The 20,767-nt window shown below is 39.3% G+C and overlaps 1 protein-coding gene across 1 annotated transcript in view; it reads left to right on the top strand.

Annotated features, from left to right (window-relative positions):
* ZMPSTE24 (zinc metallopeptidase STE24) overlaps positions 1–15,166 on the top strand; it is a 42,924-nt gene extending 27,758 nt beyond the window's left edge. Inside the window, exons 8-10 of the mRNA XM_043461764.1 lie at positions 8,434–8,538; positions 10,245–10,388; positions 13,463–15,166. Coding sequence (XP_043317699.1) covers positions 8,434–8,538; positions 10,245–10,388; positions 13,463–13,687 — 474 coding nt within the window. The 3' untranslated portion in view covers positions 13,688–15,166. The remainder of the gene's footprint in view (positions 1–8,433; positions 8,539–10,244; positions 10,389–13,462) is intronic.
* Positions 15,167–20,767: the final 5,601 nt, after the last annotated feature.

The following is a 20,767-nucleotide window of genomic DNA, read 5'->3' as shown; positions in this document are numbered from 1 at the left end:
CAGTTGCATCTCTTAATTCCCCCCTTAGAATAGATGTCTGTTAATTAGTGCTTTGTTCTCCCCTCTTGATGGCCATTGCCTGAAGGTACAGGTACACGTGTCTCTGAGCCATTTAAGAAACTAGGCTAGTTAGCTCATTCTTTTTTGTTTGTTTGTTTTTTTTGTTTTTTTTTTTTTTGTGTGAGTTAGCTCATTCTTTACTTTCTCTACCAAATGTATTCTGACCTAGATTCTCATGTTTAAAAGGAAAAGAGATAGTGAATGTAAAAGCTGTCTTGCCAATCACTTCTAATCTATCCCTCTTTTTCATGCATCTACCCAGCCTCGTTTTTAAGTGATCATTTTCCTTAAAAATTAGGAATTGGTGAAGAAATGGAAAACTGGTAGAATATCTAGATTCCAGTATTTTGCTGCCTGTGTTCCCATTAGGTTGTGTTTTTCTAAGGTGTATAAAACAAAATCAGTTCCATGTTCATCTGTTTGTACTTCACTTTTTTAAGTAGCTGGAGTTTATTTCAAAACCATTAGCCTTCACTTTCTAGGATATATATTCTCTCATTGTTTGCTGCAGAACTGATATGTCTCCCATAGATGAAGCTTTTTTTTAAGCTTTTTTATTATTTTGTTTAAATCTTTATATCTTTGTTGACATTTTATTTGTTTGATGTCTTAATTGATAATGATGTGTTAACATTCTCTATTATGATACATTTGTCAGATTTTCTTTGTATATCTGATAATTTTGAATGACTATATCCTGAGGTGTTAGTATTAGGAACATACAAATTTAGAATTATGTGTCCTCCTGGTAAATTGAATCTTTTATCATTCTTTTGTGACTTTAGTAATCCTTTTTGCCTTTAAGTTGATTTTGTCTGGTGTTAATACAGTGACACCAGATGCCTATCGGTTAATATTTGCTGGATGTCATCCTTTAACTTTTTAACAATAGTATTGAGATAGAATTTACCATTGTAACCATTTTAAAGTGTACAATTTAGTGTTTTTTAAAGTATATTCTTAATGTGCAGCCATATCACTTTATGGCTGCACCATAATATGGTGATATGGATATCACCATATCACTTTCATCCTTTTACTTTTAACCTTACCATGTATCTTTGTCTCATACACAGATATACTTTGTTCTTATGATTGCTTTTAAATCCAAACTGACACTATCTTTTTTTTGATGAGCTTTGTTTGTTCATATATATTGTGATTACTGACATATTTGGAATTATTTCTGCCATATTATTTTATGGCCTTTTTCCCCTTTATCCTTTTTATATCCCCCCACCCCACCACTACCCTAAACATACACATACCTCCTTCTGCTTTATTTTTAGAACTGATGGAAGGTTTTTAAAAAAGTATATTTGAGTTTTCATTTAGGTTTGAAGGTTCATATGTGACTATTCTTTTATGGTTGCTGTTAAAAATAAATCATGCCCACAAAGCCTAAAATCTTAAAATATACAGTATCTTCACTGCTTCCTAAACAATCCAGGAACCTTAATAAACAGTTGATCTAATTACTCCTTTCATGTTATATTTTAGTTTTATCTTGTTTATTTTTCTTTTCTTTTTTTTTTTTTTGGCTGCATGCAGCATGTGTGATCGTAGCTCCCCAACTGAGAATCAAACCCACGTCCCCTGCAGCAGAAACATGGAGTCTTAACCACTGGATCACTAGGGAAGTCCCTCACACCTTCCTTTTAGAAATTACTTTGGTTCTTCCAGAAGTATATGCTTTAGAAATTTCTTTGGGAATTTCTGGTTTTGTTTTTATTTTGCTCTCATTCTTGATGTCAATTCAAGATTAACAACTATTCATCCTAGCACTTTAAAGATACTATTCTATTTTGTCCTGGTTTCCTTTGTTCCTGTTGAAAAAGTCTGCTCTAAGCTTAGTTGTGTTTTACTTATTTATTTTTTAGTTCTTTCTGGTTATTCTTAAGATTTCTCTTTGATTTTTGTGTTGTGCAAGTATGAACTTTATCCCAGTCCTGCTTGGGATATATTTTGGCCCCTATAAGGACTCATGTCTTTTCCTGAAGTTTAAAAAACTTTTTCCATTATATCTTTGAGTATTGCTTCTTTCCCATTCTCCCCAGTTTATCTTTCTGGAATTCTAGTTAGATGAATGTTATACCATCTCATTCTGTCTCCCACAGGTACTGACACTTTTAAATTTGTTTCTTGGAGCTCCACATTCCAGTTCATAGGTTCTTTCTTTAGCTATGTTTAGTCTGTTTTCTGACCAGTCCATTGTGTTTTAAAGATCTGTTTGGTTCTTTTTCAAATCAGTCATTTCTGGTAGCCTCTTTTCCTTCCTCGTGGTTTTAGTTCCTTGTTTGTATGTGTGTGTGCTAAGTCGCTTCAGTCGTGTCCGACTCTTTGCGACCCCGTGGACTGCAGCCTGCCAGGCTTCTCTCTCCATGGAATTCTCCAGGCAAGAATACTGGAGTGGGTAGTCATTCCCTTCTCCAGGGGATCTTCCCGACCCAGGGATTGAACCCGCATCTCTTACATCTCCTGCATCAGCAGGCAGGTTCTTTACTACTAGTGCTACCTGGGAAGCCCACCCTTCTTTGTATAAAACATGTTTATTTCATATTCTATATCTGATGGTTCCGTTATCTGAAGTCTTAAGGAACTACTGCAATTCTGTATTGTTTCTGCTAACTCTTATTTACTGTGGCTTGTTTTCTGAAGTATTTGATAATTTTTACTGTAAATTCATAATAGTTCAGTAATCTTAATCTTCAGGAATCTTGAAGGGTCTGGGTTTAAGGTACATTCCTCAATAGAGCATATGCATTTGCTTCTATCAGTTGCCCCTAGTGCCAGCAAGCCAGCTTGGCATTTTCTGGTCCAGGCAGATAATGTTTTTGAATTTTTTTTTCTTTTTCTTTTTGCCGTGCATGCCATTGGGCATGCAGTATGTTAGTTCCCCATCCAGGGATCGAATCTATGCCCCCTGCAGTGGAAGTGTGGAGTCTTAACCACTGGACCACTAGGGAAGTCCCGTGTTTTTTAATTTCAATAAGAGACTTTTCTTTTTCTCCACTTCAGGTGAGCTTGACACAATTGGGTTATTTTGCCAGCATTTTTCCCCCTAGCTCACTCTTTGACTCAGAGTATAGCTGTTCATAGTTTTATACAAGGAATGTTAATTTCACCTCCTCAGCTTTTCCTTACTTTAGAATGAACTAAACTGTATGTTTAAAAGGATATTTGTTTTACCTTATTAAGCATTTTTTAGATGTTTTTCAGAGTGTGTGTGTATTGGTGAGTGAATGTGGGTAGGCACATGTGAGTGTGTGTACAAGAAATTGTTCATTGTGTCTTGCACTATTTAAATTGAACCTGGAAAGTTTATAAACAATGAGAGTTTTATTTGGTTTTGTAAACATTATGTTGTATCATTCATATGACCACCTACCATTTATGTTTATTTTAAAAGCAGTACTATAACAATATACAAATGATTACATATCTGTTAACTAAAAATTGTTTATTTAATAAATGTTGAATAATTTATTTTTCTATCTATAGTTGTGTGAAAGTTGAAAGCACAGGTCTCTGGCATCAGACTACTTGGCTTCAAATCCCAGGTTTTCTATTTATTGGCTGTGTGGCCATAGGAAAATTAGCTAACCTCTCTGTACCTAGATTTTCTCATCTGTAAAATGGTAATAAGTATACTTATTTCATATCATGATTATGATGTATAAATAATACAGTATATAGCACAGAGGGCCTGGTACATGGTCAGTGTTTAATACATGTTAGCAACTTTTGTTGTTATTTTTTAAATCTTTCCTGGCCTATTCTTCATGTATGTTGAAAGAAAAAATATATGTATGCATGTGTGTATATGTATTTTTGTGTATACATATATATGTATTTACATATATGTATTTTTAATGTTGGTTTGAGGAGCTATGATAAAATTAGGGAAGTAGAACGCCAATAAATTTTAACATTAAATTTAACTTAATTGAAGTAATGTAAACATATTGTTTAAAAGTTAAGAGTACAAAAAAGCATATAATGAAATATAGTAGTTTCATGTTCCTCCCTTCTCTATGCCTCTCACCCCGTCAGGCTCCTCTCCCTACATATTTCAGCTCTGTTAGCTTCTTCTGACATTTATGCATATCATTTATATATACAATATATGTATACTATTATCTACTGACAGTATCTTGACTTTTAGTTATGGTAGATGAGGATTTAGTTCTTGCCTAACATGTGCTCTGCTCCTACCTTCCCCCAGTTCCTCCAGTATAGTCCAGTTACAGTTCTTGTGGGTTTTTAAAATTTTATTTAGTTTTAACTGAGGGATAATTGCTTTACAATATTGTGTTGGTTTCTGCCCTATATCAACATGAATCAGCTGTAGGTATACATATGTCCCCTTTCTCTTGAACCTCGCTCCCACCTCCCGCCCCATCCTATCCCTCTGGTTGTCACAGAGCCCCAGTGTGAGTTCCCTGAGCCATACAGCACGTTCCCACTGGCTGTCTGATTTTATATGCGGTAGTGTACTGTTTCCATGCTACTCTCTCCATTCATCCCACTCTTTCCTTCCACCCCTCCCCACACACCCCACCCCCCACCCCGTCCATAAGTCTGTTCTCTGTCTGTCTCTCAACCAGTATCAAAACATTATTGAAAACATTATTGTTAAACAATATTGTACCTTTTCACTGCTGAGAATGTTACCTTTTTTTCCCCTCTTGCTTAATAATTGCTTTTTTTTAAAAAAAATGTGCTTAGTGTTCCTTTTTCTTTTTGCTAATTCTTCTCACAACTTTTGCTATCTCTCAATATAACTTCCTACAAGGTTAATTGCATGATTAACCTTATTAGTTTTAGTCCCCCTCATCCCTCTTACACCTGGGAGAAATTTCTGTTCTCTTTCTTTGGGGCGTTTCTCTGAAGTCCTGCTCTCCGGCTCTCACAGTAGACTTCCCCTGTGGTTATTCTTTTATATTTGGCTGAGCCAGGTCTTAGTTGTGGCGTATGGGGTGGCATGTGGGGTCTAGTTCCCTTACCAGGAGTCAAACCCAGGCCCCCTGCTTTGGGAACACGGAGTCTCAGCTGCAGGACCACCAGGTCATTCTTGATATTTCTTTTCCTTTTCTTTAGGTTGAAATCCATGTTGATCTACTGTGTTCCCTCAGTAGTGTACATCTTCTACAGATTTCTTCAGGTTAAAAAGATGCTATGGTGACTGAAAGAATGCGATCATGGCAGTCCTCAGCAGATTTGTCTTTTGGGCCACATTGTTCAAATCTGAATGGGTTTTCCTCTTTTATCTGGTGTACACTTGTCGTTCTGTGGTTGTCCTTTACCATTAGAGATTCCCTTCACTTCTCTCCTTCACTGGGTCTCCTGTGTTCTGTGTTCCATGACTTTTTGTTCTTAATTTACTCCTTCATTTTAGTAAAGAACATCCTCCAGCACCTTCCTGAGAAAGGTTGCATAGTAAAGTTTTTGAGTTCTTGCATCAAAATGCCTTCATTTTTCTGTCACATGTTTTTCCTGTCACTTTGACTAGGGTTTAGATTTCTAGATTGAAAATACTTTTTCTTCAGGATTGTGAAGGCACTGTTTCATCACCATCTTGATTCCAACATTGCTGGTGAGGTGTCTGAAACCATTCAAATTCCTGATCCTTAATATGTTACCTTAATTTTATTCTTCTGGAAAATTGTTTTGTGTTTTTTCTAAAGTTTCCTCTTTTTGGAAAATTGTTGAATCCTTTCTCTGTGTTCTGAAATTTCACATACCTTGGTGTGTGCCTTTTGTTTTTTAAAATTGAAGTATAGTTGATAATACAATATTATACTAGTTACCAGTGTACAACCTTGTGAGTCTGTTTTTACCCGTTGTGCTGGGTATGTATTTGGCCCTTTTAATTTGGAAATTGAGGTTCATTGGTTCTAGGAGACTTATTGTTTTGTTGATGGTTTTCTCCTCTCTATTTTTTCTATTCTTTCTTTTCAGAGTTCCTGTTATTTGAATGTTGGCTTCCTTATACTGAACTTTCTTACCTTTTCTTCCCTGCTTTTCCATTTGTTTATCTCTTTCTTCTATTTTCTGGGTGATACCATCATCTTCCAATCATTCTATTAAGCTTAAATTTCTAAGAATTATTTTTTTCTGAATGTCCTTTTTTTTATAATTTATTTTTAGTTTTTTTTTTTTTTTTGGCTGCTCTAAGTCTTTGTTGCTGCACGCAGGCTTTCTCTAGTTGTGACCAGCGGGGGCTCCTCTCTGGTTGTGGTGCACCGGCTTCTCACTGCAGTGGCTTCTCTTACGGCAGAGCACGAGCTTTAAAGCACAGGCTCAGTAGCTGTGGTGTACAGACTTAGTTGCCCTGAGATGTGTGGAATCTTCCCAGGACCAAACCTGTGTCCTCTGCATTGGCAGTTGGATTCTTAACTGCTGAACCACCAGGGAAGTCCTGAATTTCCCTTTTTTTGTAGTATCTTCAATTTTCCCATGAAAGCAGTGTGTCTCTCAATTTTCTCCTTAGGTAATTTGTTTCTTCCATATTGCATTTTTTCTGTATCTGGTCTTCCATCTTGACCCTTACCTTGTATATCTTATAATATATATAATTGTTTGTCTACTCCTTAGTAAGAGAATGGGCTTCCCTAGTGGCTCAGTTGGGAAGGAATCTGCCTGCAATGCAGGAGACCTGGGTTCAATCCCTGGCTTGGGAAGATTCCCTGGAGAAGGAAATGGCAACCCACTCCAATACTCTTGCCTGGAGAATTTCATGGACAGAGGAGCCAGGCAGGCTACAGTCCATGGATAGCAAAGAGTCAGACACGACTGTGCAACTTTCACTTTCTTTCATTTTAGTAAGAGAATGGGACTAAAAACCTGGTTGATTCTCTGAGCCTGTAGATAAGGCTTATCAACTTTGAGCTTCACTGTGGTGTGTCCTAGGGGTGCTTGCAGTTGGGGGATTCCTGCGTTAGTATCTCCTAGTCTTTCCTGGTAGAGGGATCAGAGTTCCCGGGGAGTACTCTTCCAGTCTTTTGCCTGGAGGGGAGTGTTTTGGGAGCCAGGTATGGGGAGAGGGCTAGCCTGGGAGAGGGAGTGCTCAGTAGTCAGTGCACCATACCATTAGGTAAGCAAATCCATGGTCTGTTGCTGGTGTACCCAGGCCTTCAACTATGCCGAACTTCCAGGTGAAGTGTCCTTTTCTTTGCCCTGTCCAAAATGAGCTTTCAGGCTTTTGCCAGGATGAGGGAGGAGCAATTGCCTTTTGCTCGAGTGTGGAGTTGGAGAGGAATCTACCATTTCTCAAACAGCTCTCACCCAATTCTTATATTTGCCACAACCTCCTTCCTGTTCCTCCCATTTCAGAAATACCTGGTTACTGTTAGTATTCGAGTCCTTTGAAGACACTGTAGTGTAAATCAGACTGGTTCTATATATTTTCTCCACTGCTGGCTTATGATTCTTCTTGACCTGCCTAGTCCATTTTTATTTGTCTGTCTGCTTTTCTGCTTCCAAAATCTTGTTACTATTGCCAGCTCTCCTGTTTTCCCTATCCTTTTCTCTATCCTGTTTATGTCTTTAAAAAAAAAAAAACAAAAAAACTCTTGATTGTAGTTTTACTGGGGTTTTTGGAGGGAATAAAATTAGATGTGAATGTTCCTTCTGCCATTTTAACTTGGAGGTCTCAGTTTTTAAAACGGCAATTCATGATGTTTTTGGAGGTCACAAGTGACATGTACTTATTTGTAGATCATTTGGAAAATAGGAATGATCTGAGATAGTTAAACATCACTGTATTTCTACCATACAGAAAAAACTGTTAACATTTTGATATACTTCAGTCTGTTTTCTTTATTTGTGTATTCTTACATACACATTGGTCTCTTTTCATAATTGGAATCATACTATTTATTTTTAGTTTTGTTTCCTGCTTTCTTCATCTAATGAACCATTTTCCCCTTGTCAGAACATAATCTTTCAAAACATTTCTAATGGATGTATAATATAAATGTTGTTTGGCACTATCATGAGCAGTTTCCCATGTTATAACATAATCTTTAAAAGCAAAATTTCTAGTGGGTTTATAGTATGACTGTTACATGACTTTGTCATGATTTACTTAACTCTTTTCCTATTGATAAAGATTTATATGTTTTCTAACCTAAATTAGACTCATGTAATCAGAATATGTGTGTCTTCTTCATGATTTTATGTTTGAGCTTAACCCAGTATCTAATGTGGAGTGGCTGGGGAAATAATGTTTTGTTCAGTGAATGAACAATTTTGCACAAAAGTCTGATTGTTTCCTTAAGTTAGAATCTAAGAAGGGCTGTTACTTGGTTAAAAGGTATAAACTTTTTGAAGCTTCTTGATGGTTTATTTTCAATTTGTTTTTTGATTCAGAATAAGAAACAAGGATGTAAAAATGAGGAGGTGCTTGCTGTACTAGGCCATGAACTGGGGCACTGGAAGTTGGGACACACAGTCAAAAATATCATTATTAGCCAGGTAAGTCTGGAGTAATTCTCTCTCTACCCCTTTTTCTTGGCCACACCGCTAGCTTCTCCAACCAGGGATTGAATCCATGCCCCCTGCAGTAGAAGCACAGAGTCTTGACCACTGGACCACTAGGGAAGTCCCAACAATTCTCTTTTTATGGCAGGAGAGTCAAATAATAAGTATAGCAGGCATGAGAGTTCACATAGTAGAGAAGTGAAGACAAACTCTGTAGCCAGGCTTCACATCACAGCTTGCTGACTTACTACCTTTGTGACCTCAAACAAGTTCCTGAGCCTCCCTCTGCCTCCATTCCCTTGTTGAGTGATGATACCTCATAAGACTGAAAGAATTAAATGAGTTAATACATGTAAAGAGTTTGGAGTAGTACCTGAAATGTGGTAAATACTACATAAATATTTATTGTTGTTATCAGTTGCTCAGCTGTAGGAGCTATGAAGATCAAAAGGAGTGAGCCTAGATAAGTTGGACATTAAAATGCTTTTAAAAACATAAATATTTATTGTTGTTATCAGTTGCTCAGCTGTAGGAGCTATGAAGATCAAAAGGAGTGAGCCTAGATAAGTTGGACATTAAAATGCTTTTTAAAAACCATTTTTTCTCTTTAAAAAAAGTCATTGTACAACCATTGAAAAGAAATTGCAAAAAGTAGTAAATATAAAGAAGAAAATACTTTCTGTAACATTCCTCTTCTGGGTATTAATACCGCTAAACCAACAGAATGACCATAGTTTTCAGGCTCTGAGTGAAATAGCACTCTGTTTTTTTGACTGGTTCTGAGCATGTATGGTCTCAGTTGCATCTTTAATGGTCTTTGTAGCTTTCTAAAAGGTCAGCTGGTTCTGGGTGGTGGATTGCATGGGAAGACTTATGTACCTGCTCCTATAGGCACTTCTTTGTTGCCTTACATCTGTAGGTATAAAAATTAGTGCCTTGGCTGGAAGCTATGTTGTATGGATACATGGCAGTGAGTAAGACATTAAATAAGTCCAAATCCAAGTTTATTTAAGTACTCAGTTTAATAAGGAAAATCACTGGTCCATTCATGAAAGAAGGGGTCCAGTAGCCTACTGTGAGGGTAGTGGCTGATCCCTGAGGTGCCTCATCGGGCCTGGAGTTGATTGCCTCTTCTAATAGATTGGGCACTTCAGCTAGAGCCAGTGGGGAATGTCTGTGTTGCTGATTAATGCATTGACTCCATCCCTGTCACTATGGCCACTCTTTTCATGAGCAATTGACCAAGTCCTAGAGTGGCTGGGAAAAGAAGCTGGCTTACATCCACAGAGCAGGTATCTTCTCCATCTGAGCATTGAGAGAGCCGCCTCTGCTGTGGAATAGTTTCGGTGAAGATTCACATTAGACCTAAGTATTATCATGCTCTGGGCTAGTTTTGGAAGTTTTCCCACATACCTCTTTTCCAAATCTCCTTGTTAGCCATCCTCTAGTTTGTTCCAAGGCCCTAATCATCCAGCTAAACCATTATTTGCTCACTAATAATGAATTAGTGTATATGTATATCCTCAACTCAGGCCCTGTCTACTTCTAGAATAAAAGCAAAACTGTAAAACCACCTAAGTAACTTTTTCTGTGGTCACGCTAACATCATTCTTAAAATCACATCATGATGTCTTGTTCTACTGATCCCACAATGAAATTAGCTTAGTAATAACTTAGAAATTTTGTGTCCTTCTTTCTAGATGAATTCTTTCCTGTGTTTTTTCTTGTTTGCTGTGTTAATTGGTCGAAAGGAGCTTTTTGTTGCATTTGGTTTTAATGACAGCCAGCCCACTCTAATTGGACTGTTGATCATCTTCCAGTTTATTTTTTCACCTTATAACGAGGTAATGTATAATCTTTAAAATTATCTTACGTATGCTCTTGTCTATTTCAAATCTAGTACCTTGAGAGTAGTGAAAAAAGAAACAAAACTATAGTTTTAACAAGCAGATAAAACAAAGTTTTAGTCCCTTTATTTACTGGCCAGTATAAGAATGTAGCAGAAAAACCCAGCCCCAAATAATAAGTGCTTCTATATTGTTAGGGGAAAAAAAGTGGAGAATTAGACTTTAGTGGTGAAAACCTCAATGTAGCATGTACCTCAGAGACTTGGTAGATGGAAATTAACTATTGGAACACTATGTCCTAGACCACATTTCTCCAAGTACTGGTGAAAATCTGTGTGTGAGGGGACAAAACTACTAATAATTGAGTGTGTGTATGACTGGATAAGAGAGATTGTAAGACTGTTCCTCTGGTTGCATTTCCTGACCACCTGCTTCATAACAGACTTAGCATCCCACTCCAGACCCTCTGAAGCAAAGTTGCATGTTTTATGGCAAGCAAAGTTTGAGAACCACTGCTCCATGACTGGTCAGTAGGGGAATGCCATATATGTGATAAGACATGGATTGAGACTATGTCTGAATAAATCCAGTGATGGCAACATACTACTTGATTAGGCTTCCAGAGTAAGCCAAGAGATCAGGGATCTTGAGATATCTCCATTCAGAAGAATTCTTTCTTTGGGTCAAGTTGTAGAGTTTAGGTTTTAACTTTCTCCTTAAAAGGTGGGGGTAGGATGAGGTATAAGGCACCAGGAAAGAAAAACGGGGAGGAAGAGATCATGTTTGTATAGCATTGTCCACAGAATCTACATTCATTTTCCAGAGAAATAAGATTTATTATCATTAAACTCTAAATGTTTTAATTTTTTAACTTTTGTTGAGAATATTTATAAAGTGCTGTATGCTGATTGTTACTTCTTAAAGAGGTTATAGAACCACTTGTAATGGTATCGTGGAGAAGGAAATAGCAACCCACTCCAGTATTCTTGCTTGGAGAATCCGATGGACAGAGGAACCTGGCAGGCTACAGTCCATGGGACGTAACTTAGCAGCTAAACTACCATCATAATGATATTGTCATTTCTGTCTTCAGTCACAATTCAGGAACGCCTTAAAGACACTGAGCTGTGTGTATGAAATGCCCCAGAATCCTCTGCTCTTTATGCAGTCATGCTATTTATTTATATAACTAATTTTCTTATAATCTCTTCGTTGACTGCCAGGCTGATAATCCTTGCTAATGTCAGTGTAACTTTCTGATATGGTCATTATTTTTTTCTAATTTTCTTCTTCAACCAACTATAGACTGGGAAATCAGATAATCAAACTCATTAGGTAAAAGTTACTGGATTCTGACTGAGTGTAAGTGTCCTCTGATAAATAAGGCACCAGTAATGTTAGTCTGCTTTGGGCATCTAATTTGGCCTCTCAGTTTTTGGTTTTATCTCCTTCTATTTTGAGTAGTTGAGTTCACTTAAAAAAAATAGCTAAGTAAATTAGATATTTACTTAGGGATATTAGAGTGATTTGAAATATAATTAATTTAGAGATATTAGCAACTGTTTTAAAAACCTCAATGAGCCCAGGGTACTCATTTCAAAAAGACTAAGTATTTAAACGAAAGATTGAGGGCAGGAGGAGAAGGGGACGACAGAGGATGAGATGGTTGGATGGCATCACTGACTCAATGGACATGGGTTTGGGTGGACTCTGGGAGTTGGTGATGGACAGGGAGGCCTGGCGTGCTGCGGTTCATGGGGTCGCAAAGAGTCGGACAAGACTGAGTGACTGAACTGAACTGAAGTATTTAAACAGAGAACTGTACGTTTAATGTCTGCATTTAAGAGGTCATAATGAGAAAGAGATATTTTCCTGGGAAATGGGAAACATGCCTTATTGAGAAGGGTTTGAAAACCTACAGTGGAGCAGATGAATGCGGGCTAGTGTCTGCTCAGGGTTTATTTGTGTCACGGTGAGGTTCAAGGGACAGCTGCCCTGAGACACTTGAAACCAGGAGACACATAGACAGAGAGATTAGTTAATGATTATAACCCAAAAAGTACATTCAAGATTTGGAAAGAAATTTCAGGTAGGAGCCAGATATTAGCTTTGAACATGTCTAAGAAGATATCAGGAGCTCCCAGACTTTATGTTGAAGCTCTGGATTTGCTGACGGCAACATGAGGTACAGTTGAGAGACTTAAACGTTTTTTTGCTTTATTGCTTGATGTATTTTAAGGTAAGAGATAGACATCATGTCATCCAACCTGTAATATTAATACGTCAGTATGCAAATAAATTATTTTTCCCTCAGAAATTTCTATTTTCAAATGAAACTTGTCCCTTTCATAGTAGTCACCCTTGGAGACTGAATATTCTAATGAAGCTACCATAGCTCAGAACACTCTAGAAAATTCTATTTTGAGGCCATCATTAGAGGCTATAGTGTGTGTGTATACATGTATATACACCTATACATATATACTTGTATATATATATATATATATATTAGAATATTCTCAGTGAAGACTGTTGTTAACATCTAAAGGTGGGTAAGTGAGCAAGTATTTTTTTTAAATGAAAAAAAGAGTCTGAATATAAATCCCCACATCTTACCTCTGAGAAAGATGGTGTCATGGGCTTTGGAGTCATCAAGAATGTCAGCACTACCGCCTTCTAGTTGTGTGACTACGAACAAGTTGTCTCACTCCTGAGATAGCCTTCTTCATCTGTAAAACAGGAGTAAGAGTAATCACCTTGTAGGATTGCTGGAGAATGTAAAATGCCAACTCAGTGCCTGGCCCATGACAGGTTCTCAGAAGTCAGTATCTCTTCATTAAGATTGACATGTCTTTGGATATATATCTGTTTCTGATCTATTTGCTTTGAGGGGGAAAGGCTCAATTTTTAATAATTCCTCCACCCTAGGGTCTCCAAAATACAAGTGACGTTTCTTTTGGCTTGCTGTTTCTCTTATCCTGAGCTGAACTTCCCCTGCAGTATTGGCTCATGAAAGCTTTAGTGACAACAAAGAGGGGAAGTGGTTAAAATGCTTTTATTTCCTTTTTCAGGTTCTTTCTTTTTGCCTAACAGTCCTCAGCCGCAGATTTGAGTTTCAAGCCGATGCATTTGCAAAGAAACTTGGGAAGGCCAAAGACTTATATTCTGCTTTAATCAAACTAAACAAAGACAATTTGGGATTCCCTGTTTCTGACTGGTTGTTTTCCATGTGGCATTATTCTCATCCTCCACTACTAGAGAGACTTCAAGCTCTGAAAAATTCAAAACAAGACTGAGTTGCCCAGGATCTGCAACTGAAGACATTTCTGATTATTTTCCATCCTGGCAGCATGTTCTGGCTCTTGATGTTTTTAACTTTTTTTTTTCTTTTTTTAGGAAAAATGATTAAGTACAGAAAAGCCAAGATTTAAATACATTTAATATCTCATTTCAAAAATGATTTTAATATTCCATTTCTTAAAGAAAACACTGGATGAAATTTTGAGGCTTAATGTTTTTAAAGGCATAGTTTTATCTTTAAAATCTAGTTTACCATCAACTTGTAAAATTGAGGAAATACAGAACTTGTTTTATTTACATGCTTATATGGAACCTGCATATAAGGTATTTGGGGGCATATGTTTAAAAGGGAACACCACCTCTGAATTCTCTGTGTAAGGCAGAAACTGGTCCCGAATCACTGTGCTCATACCTAAGTTGAAACTTATTTCTGCTTTTAAGCTGTTATGATTTAAGCTGGCCAATCAGTGTTTTAAATAAGGAAGAAAGATAATAATTCATAAGGCTGATGTTATATAACTAAAAGTAGTTAGAAATACGCTCTCTACTATTCTACCAAATTTCTCTGTTCCCTCTCTTATTATACACTGATCAGGAATTTCTAATAATGTTTTAAAATTAGAAATTATGTACAGAGTATTTGGGTTTTGTTTTTCTTTTTTAGAAAATCTCAGTCTTTATCTTTCTTTCCACCTGGTGGGTATGATCCCATTAGGGGTAATATAGTATTTTCCCAAACATTCAGCTTTTTTCATTCATACTCTTAAGTATTCAATAAATAGTGCATCCTTTTACTTAGCAGAAATTGCCATATTGAACAGGTTTTGCTGTTAAAAGTGGGAGAATGTGGAAAGAAGAAGAAATGACATTTTAAGAGACCTAATGGTGAAATATTGATCATTCTCTTATGACGTTTCAGGAAGAAATATAATTTTCTATCTCTTTGGACAGCAGAGTTTCTGTTTTTATTTTTCTAATTTTTATTAGTAAGTCATGAGTACTATTTTATTTAATCAGGCCTAATTCCATTTTAGAAAATTATAGTTCTTGATATGCAGGCAATTTTTATTTTCAAAACAAATGTCATGAAAGATTTACAGTTTTTGAAGCTGCATGTTTGACTCACACCTCTGTTCACTTTCTGAATGAGACCCAACTTTGTGCCCAGAGTCCCACTCACTGGTGATGTGTACCTTCTAGGCATTTATTCCAAAGTGGGATCAACTGTGTGCGCTTGGCCTCTGGCCAGAAAGTCTTTTGCTCAGCTGATATTTGGATGATGTCTCTACATGGAAACATAATAAAAATAAACCTCTAGTTTAGTACCACATTATTTATTTTCCTAAGGAACAGTCCTATGATTTTATCCAGCTTCTTTTATGTATGAATTCATGATAACTGCCTTTCCTTCTTTCCTTGCCTTTAAGTACAAATTTCAGTTCTACACCAGTGAAACATTAAAAATTGCTGATGCAGATTGTGTACTTTGTCTTTGATTTGACAACATCTGCCTGTCACTTGTTACCTAGGATGTGTGTGTTACCCTCGGGGAGCTGAGCGCCACTGGTGACGAGCAGGTGAAGGAACAGCCGCAGTGCTGCGTGGTGGCAGGCCATGGCTGTACCTCACTCAGAGCCCTCTTCACTGCCTTCCTCCTGCGCCACTCCAGAGCATCACCAGTTCTTGCTGATGTCTCCTCAGACGCGTCGTTCAGAACCATTCCTTCTCCATTCCCATAACCTTTCATTGTCTTGGTCTGTTTGGTCTACTCCAGCTGCCTCTTCGGTCTTCCTTTCATGTGGCAGCAATAACTAGCTTTTTAATATGTGATTGTTTTGACCTGGTCCCCTACAGTTTATGGGAGGCCTAGGGATGGCCAGAGGATACTACGGGTAGTTCCTGAGGTATTGGCCAATCAAGGGAGGGAGAAAGGCCAGCCATGAAGGGAAGGAGGTTACACTATATACCCTAATACTTGGTGGACAGAATGAAGTAGATCAAGGCCTCCGATAAAATGGCATGACCTCAGCGGGGTTGATTTCTGAATCTGAGGCAGAGTCCTTGTTGTGTGTATATACTGCCTTTGTCTGACTTGGTCCTCTGCCTAAGTCTGAGAGCTACTAGTAAATGATACCTCTGTTTAGGACAGGAGCTGGGATCAAGTTAGTGATTTTAATAGCAATGCTGGTCCCAGCTTGCCCTCTAACCTGTATATCCTCATGGTCACCCCAATCCTTTGTGTGGTAACTCCGCTCCCTGAGGACTGCTTCTTCCACTTGGTCTTTGTCATCCATCTTTTGGATTCTTTTGTGCATATGTACTTCATGTAGTTTTGATTGTTTTGAGAGTTCTACCATCGTTTGCAGAAAAGTTTTCCCAGAGCAGAAAGCTTACCTTGAAGGCCTTAAGTTCTGTCTTAGATGCCATGCAAAGAAAAAGTACAGAGAACCCCTTCCTTAAAACTCCTGATTCAGGATCATGATGATGTGAGCAAGTAACTTCTGTGCCAGGCTCTGTACAGTTTGGTGGATGAGCTGGAACAATTCACAGTGGGATGGTATAGCCCTATTCAGACGATATGGATAGGAAGACCTCTGCTCTTCTCTTATTATCCAGGGTGGTTTCCAGGGAGGAGGGTTTCCCAAACAATTTGAACAGATAGGAAGATACCTCCATGTGTCCTAAAAACCTTGTGAAGCCAGGACTGTTCCCACCTGGTGAGGAGGATGAAGCCTGCACCTTCAGGAGAGAGCTCCCCTCTGGCTCTCTGCCTGATGAGTGACAAACAGGGAAGCTTCACTTAGGCTTAAGATCCAGGGCAGGGCTCTAGAATGTAACACACCACTTACTAGGAAGACTTTGGGTAAGAAACTGACTGAGCTTTTATGTCTCTCGTCTGTTTTCAGTCAGCACATATGGGGCCCCCACGCTGTACCAAGCTCTGCTCTAGGTGCTGCAAGATGCATGAGCAGATAAACCATAGAAAGAGCCCCACCTCATGGAGTTTACATTCTAGGGTGGAGAAACAGACAGTCAAAATAGAAATTCAATAGTGATACATGTCTTAGAGAAAAAGGAAGGCCTGAGGTGTTTGTGGAGTAGGAGGGAATTTGTGACAGTTGTCATTTTAAACAGGATGTTTGAAAAAAGTGTCACTGAAGGTAATGTTTGAACAAAGGCATGGAGGAAGGGAGTGATCGCTTGCTACAGGTGTTTGGAGTAAGGGAGTGATCGCTCGCTACAGGTGTTTGGAGGAAGAGCATTCCAGGAAGAGTGAACATGAACAGCAAGTGTAAAAGCCTTGATGTGGGACTGGGCCTGGCGTTTGAGAGACACCACAAGGCCGGAGAGGCTGGGATGGGGTGTTCTAAGAAGATATGGTAGGAGATAAAGTCTGAGGGGTAGAAATGCAGCAGATTTAGAGGGCCTTGTAGGCCACTGGAGGGACTCGGACTTTGATTAGACTGCAGAGGGGAAGCCATTGGAGGGCTTGCGGTCAGGGAATGACATGATCTAAGTGTTAACAGGATCGTTGGCTACTAGGTTGAGGAGCAAAGGTACAAGCCGGGGACTAGTTGGGAAACTCTTGGAATACTAACAGCAAAAAGTAAAAATGGATACTAGGGTGGTAGGGAAGTGATGAGAAGTGGTTGGATTCTGGAAATATTTTGAAGGCTGAGCCAACAGGATTTGCTGATGGATCAGACCGAGGTACAAGAAAGAGTGGAGGAGAGAATGCCTCCAGCATATTTAGCTTAAGTCACAGAGAAAATGGCGTTGCCAGTAACTGCGATGGCGAGGAGGGGGATTTTGGAGGGGCAGAGCATCTTAACATTTTCCTCATGTTAAAATTGAGATATCTGGTCGGCGTGGGGGGCGCGGAAAAAAAAAATTGAGATATCTACTAGACATCTAAGGGGGGATGTTGAGTGGGCAGTCCAATAAATGAATTAAGGGGAGAGATTCAACCTCGGGAGTTACAGGCGGAATTTAAAGCCACTAAACTGAATGAGACCACAAGAGGAGTGAGAGAAAAAGATGTGTCCCAGCCATGTGGTCCTCTGACTTTCACATGCTGGGGAGACGAGAGATCCAGCAGAGGAATCTGAGTAGGACAGGTGGTGAGCTAGCAGCCAAAGTTTGTTTTGACTTTTTTCAAACAACTTTTTATTCCCATACAAAGGAGCAACAATATGGGATGTCGCTGTAAGGAGACATGGGATTGAGAGAGATTCATTTTTTAACATGACAAATGGGGATAATACCTGGTTTTCGGAGCTGTCTTAAGGGTTGAACGAGATCATGTTTGCAGGATGTTTAGCACAACAGATGATAAGAGCTCAACAGCTGATTAATAATGGTGATAATGATATTAATTTCATCATAATTGCTATGGTGTAAATAAGCACAAAAACAGAAGTGCCTAATGCAGCTGGCAGTTGGATTGAGGAGAGGATTACTAGAGGACATGATTAAGTTTTCAAAGAGAAGGAATCGGGTAGACAAGGGCAAGGGGGTACAAAACTATGAGAACATGGGGCACTTGGGGGACTATGAGATGTTAGAGTGGGAAGCGAGGCTGGAGAGGAAGAGGGCCACGTGTAAAGACCTGTGTGCCATAATAAAGCAAATGGATATTATCCTGAATAATACAATCAGGCATTTAGCTGATATGTATTAAATCCCTGCCAAATGCCATACATTGTTGTAGGCTCTGAGGGTACATCAGGGAATAGGACAAGATCCTTTGTTTCACGTAGCTTATATTCTTGTTGAGGAGACAAAGAACAGCACTCAAAGAATGAATGAATAAATATTTGCTAAACAAATGAGTGAAAAGGTGGTCAACGGGGTTGGAGATGAATTTGCAAGACAAGGTGAAGGCAGATAGAGTTAAAGATGATGCAGGTTTCACAGTCCTGGGTACTAGGTGGATGGTAGAACTAGATACTAAGATAAGGGACCCTGAGGAGCTGGTTAGGGGCAGGGGGCGACCAGTTTTGGATGAGTTGAGTTTGAGGTGCTTAGCAGAAAGGTATTCAAAGGGGCACAGGACACATTTCTCCTCATCCACTATAGTTGATTGTAACCTCATGAACAGCATGAGAGTGGTGGCTCCAAAATCACTGCAGATGGTGATTGCAGCCATGAAATTAAAAGACACTTGCTCCTTGGAAGGAAAGTTATGACCAACCTAGACAGCATATTAAAAAGCAGAGACATTACTTTGCTAACAAAAGTCCATCTAGTCAAGGATATGGTTTTTCCAGTAGTCATGTATGGATGTGAGAGTTGGACTATAAAGAAAGCTGAGCGCCAAAGAATTGATGCTTTTGAACTGTGGTGTTGGAGAAGACTCTTGAGGGTCCCTTGGACTGCAAGGAGATCCAACCAGTCCATCCTAAAGGAGATCAGTCCTGGGTGTTCATTGGAAGGACTGATGCTGAAGCTGAAACTCCAATATTTTGGCCACCTGATGGGAAGAGCTGACTCATTGGAATAGACCCTGATGCTGGGAAAGATTGAGGGCAGGAGGAGAAGGGGACAACAGAGGATGAGATGGTTGGACGGCATCACCAACTCAATGGACATGGGTTTAGGTAGACTCTGGGAGTTGGTGATGGACAGGGAGGCCTGGTGTGCTGCAGTTCATGAAGTCACAAAGAGTCGGACATGACTGAGCGACTGAACTGAACTGAACAAACTGAACTAATTCTGCCCCTACCAGAAACAGGGTAGCCTTTCTACTGCTGCTCTACTGCTCTTGCCAGTGCTTACCCGACAGAAGTCTTTGTTAGCTTCTGAGCCTACCCAATGCCATCATACTGAGACCCACTCTTGGTGGTGGAGGGAATAACCTGGATGCTCTAGGCCAGGGGTCCTCCACCCACGGAAGTACAGCAGGCAGTGAGCGGTGAGCCAGCAAGCAAAGCTTCATTTGTATTTACAGCTGCTGCTCATCACTCGGGCTTCCCTGGTGTCTCAGTTGGTAAAGAATCCGCCTACACTGCAGGAGACCTGAGATCAATCCCTGGGTTGGGAAGATCCCCTGGAGGAGGGCATGGCAACCCACTCCAGTATTCTTGCCTGGAGAATCCCCATGGACAGAGGAGCCTGGCGGGCTACAGTCCATGGGGTCACAAAGAATCAGCCACGACTGAGAGACTAAATGCAAGCTCATCACTCACATTACCCCCTGAGCTCCGCCTCCTGTCAGATCAGCAGTGGTATTATAGTCTCACAGGAGCATGAACCCTTCTGTGAACTGCACATGTGAAGGATCTAGATTGCTCGCTCCTTATGAGAATCATCTCAAAACCACCCCCCATAATCCCCCCAGTCTGTGGAAAAATTGTCTTCCAAGAAACCAGTCCCTGGTGCCAAAAAGGTTGGTGACTGCTGCTCTGGACCATCTTAAGAAATGCCTCAGCCACACACAAGCTGAGACCAAATCCCTTCCTGGCTTGATGATTGGTGGAGTCCTCTCTGAGCATCCTGAACATAATTACGCTTCACTTAATCACTATTTTACTGAGTAAGTGATATGTGCCAGGCACTGTTTTAGTCTTTGAAACTCTTATTTTTCTCTTTACACATGATTTTTTTCATATGTATAGAGTATGTATGCATATATGTATCTTTGGTGAAACATTTGAATTCTACTCTCAGCAAATTTCCATTATATAGTCTTATCAACTATATAGTCACTTATGTTTTACATAAGCTCCCTACCAGGCACTGTTCTATGTGGTGGGGAATGGAGTGGCCAATGAGACGAGAGTTTCTGCCTGTATATGTTATATGTTGTATGTTGAATAGGGGTAAGTGCTAAGGAAAAATAGTAAAACCCAAGATGAGTATCAACACTGGGGTAGGGATGAGAAGGTCACTTTTGAGTAAAGACCTGACCTGAGATCGTGGACTATATTTTGGAAAAGAGCTTTCCAGGTTCAGAGTGTAAATAGCAAGCATGTGGTACAGCATGTTTGAGGAGCAGCATAGGGGCTCGAGTGGCTGGAAGGAAACGAACCAGGGTCCAAGCACGGACATGAGATCAGAGAGGCTTGTAGATCACA

The sequence above is a fragment of the Cervus canadensis genome, chromosome 2 (genome assembly GCF_019320065.1).
Source record: "Cervus canadensis isolate Bull #8, Minnesota chromosome 2, ASM1932006v1, whole genome shotgun sequence".
In the NCBI taxonomy this organism is placed as follows: Eukaryota; Metazoa; Chordata; class Mammalia; order Artiodactyla; family Cervidae; genus Cervus; species Cervus canadensis.
Note: the sequence above shows the minus strand (reverse complement) of the source record. Positions and strands in the feature narration are given on the sequence as shown.